General features: G+C 37.4%; 1 protein-coding gene across 1 annotated transcript; it reads left to right on the top strand.

Moving 5' to 3' along the window:
• The first annotated feature begins 490 nt into the window (after window positions 1-490).
• Window positions 491-1,825, top strand: LOC111287878 (uncharacterized). Its single transcript, XM_022878556.2, has one exon. The coding sequence runs from the start codon at window positions 792-794 to the stop codon at window positions 1,620-1,622; it is 831 nt and encodes a 276-aa protein (XP_022734291.2). The 5' UTR covers window positions 491-791; the 3' UTR covers window positions 1,623-1,825.
• Window positions 1,826-2,487: the final 662 nt, after the last annotated feature.

Here is a 2,487-nt window from a genome sequence, read left to right as displayed (position 1 = left end):
TTGACATCATTAAATATAAATCACACTTATTCGAGATTATTAAATGCAACTAGTAACTATCCGCATGAACTCTTATCGAACTCTATGTAAATATTCTATCAACTATCAATTATTTCAATCAAATTATTATCTTTTTATCTCAAATATAAGGTAATTAAAAAACTAAGTACACGAGACAATTAGAACTTGGGGCACACCTAATCCAACTAAGCACTTTTAAAGTTTTCCTCCATTGAAGCTTCCCTCGTATATCTTAGTATCTTTATTCCTGTTTCTTACTTCTTTACCTTATCTCAGGGAACATATTAATTTGAGCATCAAAACGCACTCAGAATAAAAATAACAACTCCAACGCATTTGAATGCTTCCAATTACTATTACTAGTATATATTTTTTAACTTTTAATTATTATTTGAAAAGTAACAATGCTCCAATAAAAACAAAAGATCGAAATCAGAAGAAAACTGCGTTAAAAGTCTCAAAGCAAATGGGGTCCATTAAGCACACTCTAGGAAGGTTCGTCATCCCCATTCTTTGGGTTTACACTTTACCGACATACCCCAAAAGCTGCGAATGAAAAAAAAAAAAAAAAAAGAGCTTTAAAATCCCCACAAAAATCAAGAAAACTGGACGCGGCATCCGCATCAAGAAATTTCGTGCCCCTAAACTGAAGGGTAGTCCCACTCTTTGCCACAAGCTCCCATCTGATTGGCCCAAACATAGTTTGTAGGATACGTGGCTTCTCATATTTTCCCTTCTCGTTCCATTGAAAATGCCAACGCAACACCACTATGCAGTCTGAACTTCACCAACCTGTCAAACTACACGTGTCGCCACGAATACCTGTGAGCCCATCCCTGGTTAAGGTTAGTGAACCAGAGTTTACGACATTGGTGGTTAGCATGAGCCCAAGTATGTTTATCACCACCAACCCCAGCCCAACTTGGTTTTTATGTTGGTTCAAAACACAACCTTTCTTAATGTTATGTGGAAGAAGCTTGCTGCTGCTTCCCTTGTTTTGTCTCTACCAGCTGGAAATTAACTCTTTCCTGAATTTTAGAAGAGAATCAAAGTGGTTTGTGGGAAAAAAAAGGAAAAAAAAAAAAAAGATGGGACTGTCCAACTTCCCTAGTGCAGCAGAAGGGGTACTTCCAGTGCTAGTAATGAACACTGTTCTGTCAGTGGCTTTTTTGAAAAACATGGTGAGATCTTTACTCGAAGTGGTGGGTGCAACTGGGAGTAGTAGTACTTCTTCGAACTTAGATATTGAGGACTCAGATGGGTACCTAGAAGAGATTATGAATGCAAGGGAGAGAAGGATATCAATAACTCAGTTCAAGTCCTTGTGCCAGGACAGGTCCTCATCATCCTCATCATCATCATCATCATCATCATGCGAGGGTTCAGCTATTGCAGGTATAAGCGATTGTTGCAGTAGCAGCAGCAGTGGGGATGGGAGTGGATGGGCTAACACAGTGGAGTGTTGTGTGTGTTTATGTGGGTTTGAAGTAGATGAGGAGGTGAGTGAGTTGTCTTGCAAGCATTTCTTCCACAAAGGTTGCTTAGAAAAATGGTTTGGTAACAAGCATAGTACATGCCCTCTCTGTCGATCTATTCACTAGAAAATCAGAGGAATACTTGTTTTTCTCAATTATATCCGTTGTACTCATTTTTTTATTTTCTTTTTTCTCCCTTCTTGGTTCATTTTTGAGCAAAAAATTAGACTAGCTAGGGTGAGGTCTGTCTTTTTCTCTCTTCTGTGTGTGTTACAATGTTTACATGTACCACAAACAGTATAAGAATAAGGGATTGAAGAATTTTTGAACTCCTATATTGTGCCTTTGTGTATTGCAATTTGCAAGTTTTTGTTTCCAAGTTTAGACGTAGGGCAAAATTTTGAGTTTCCCTCAGTCTCAGTTAATGACTTCTCAAATTTCAGAGAGCAATACGAATGTTGTATTAGTAGCACTACTAGTAGAATATAAGATCGGATCATCATTTCTTAAAAAATATATAAAAAAAGTAGCCAATTTGGGGGCTTTTCTAGTCGTTCATGGGCCCGTACTTCTTCTACAAAGTAAACCGTCTTTTAGTGATTCTGTTTTCGATGAATCAGGTGAGGTCTGAGGAACTTTTGGTGCGGGCTAGGCTACTACATCCGCGCAACTATTTTAGCTAGTAAATCAGTTTGCTATTAGATTCACAGGCAACCAGGCAACTATTCTGTTTGCTAGTTTTCTTGCCATAGATTCACAGGGAAAGTTGCAAGTAATTACTGTAAGATAGAAAAAAAATTGAGTGGTCGTGCTTTCTCTAACGCAACTATAAGGTTCTCTGGTTTAATAATGAACATGTTCAGAATTGCCTTTTACATCTATTTGGATATTGTTGCAACTGATTGAGACTAACGTTTCAACCAATATTTTGTATTCTAAAGAAAAGAGAAGCTAAAAGGAAACAAAAAGACTGGAAAAGTTTATCTGTTAT

The sequence above is a fragment of the Durio zibethinus genome, chromosome 4 (assembly GCF_047325235.1).
Source record: "Durio zibethinus cultivar Kanyao isolate XHJ-2024 chromosome 4, ASM4732523v1, whole genome shotgun sequence".
NCBI lineage: Eukaryota > Viridiplantae > Streptophyta > Magnoliopsida > Malvales > Malvaceae > Durio > Durio zibethinus.
This window is presented reverse-complemented; position numbering and strand designations above follow the sequence as displayed.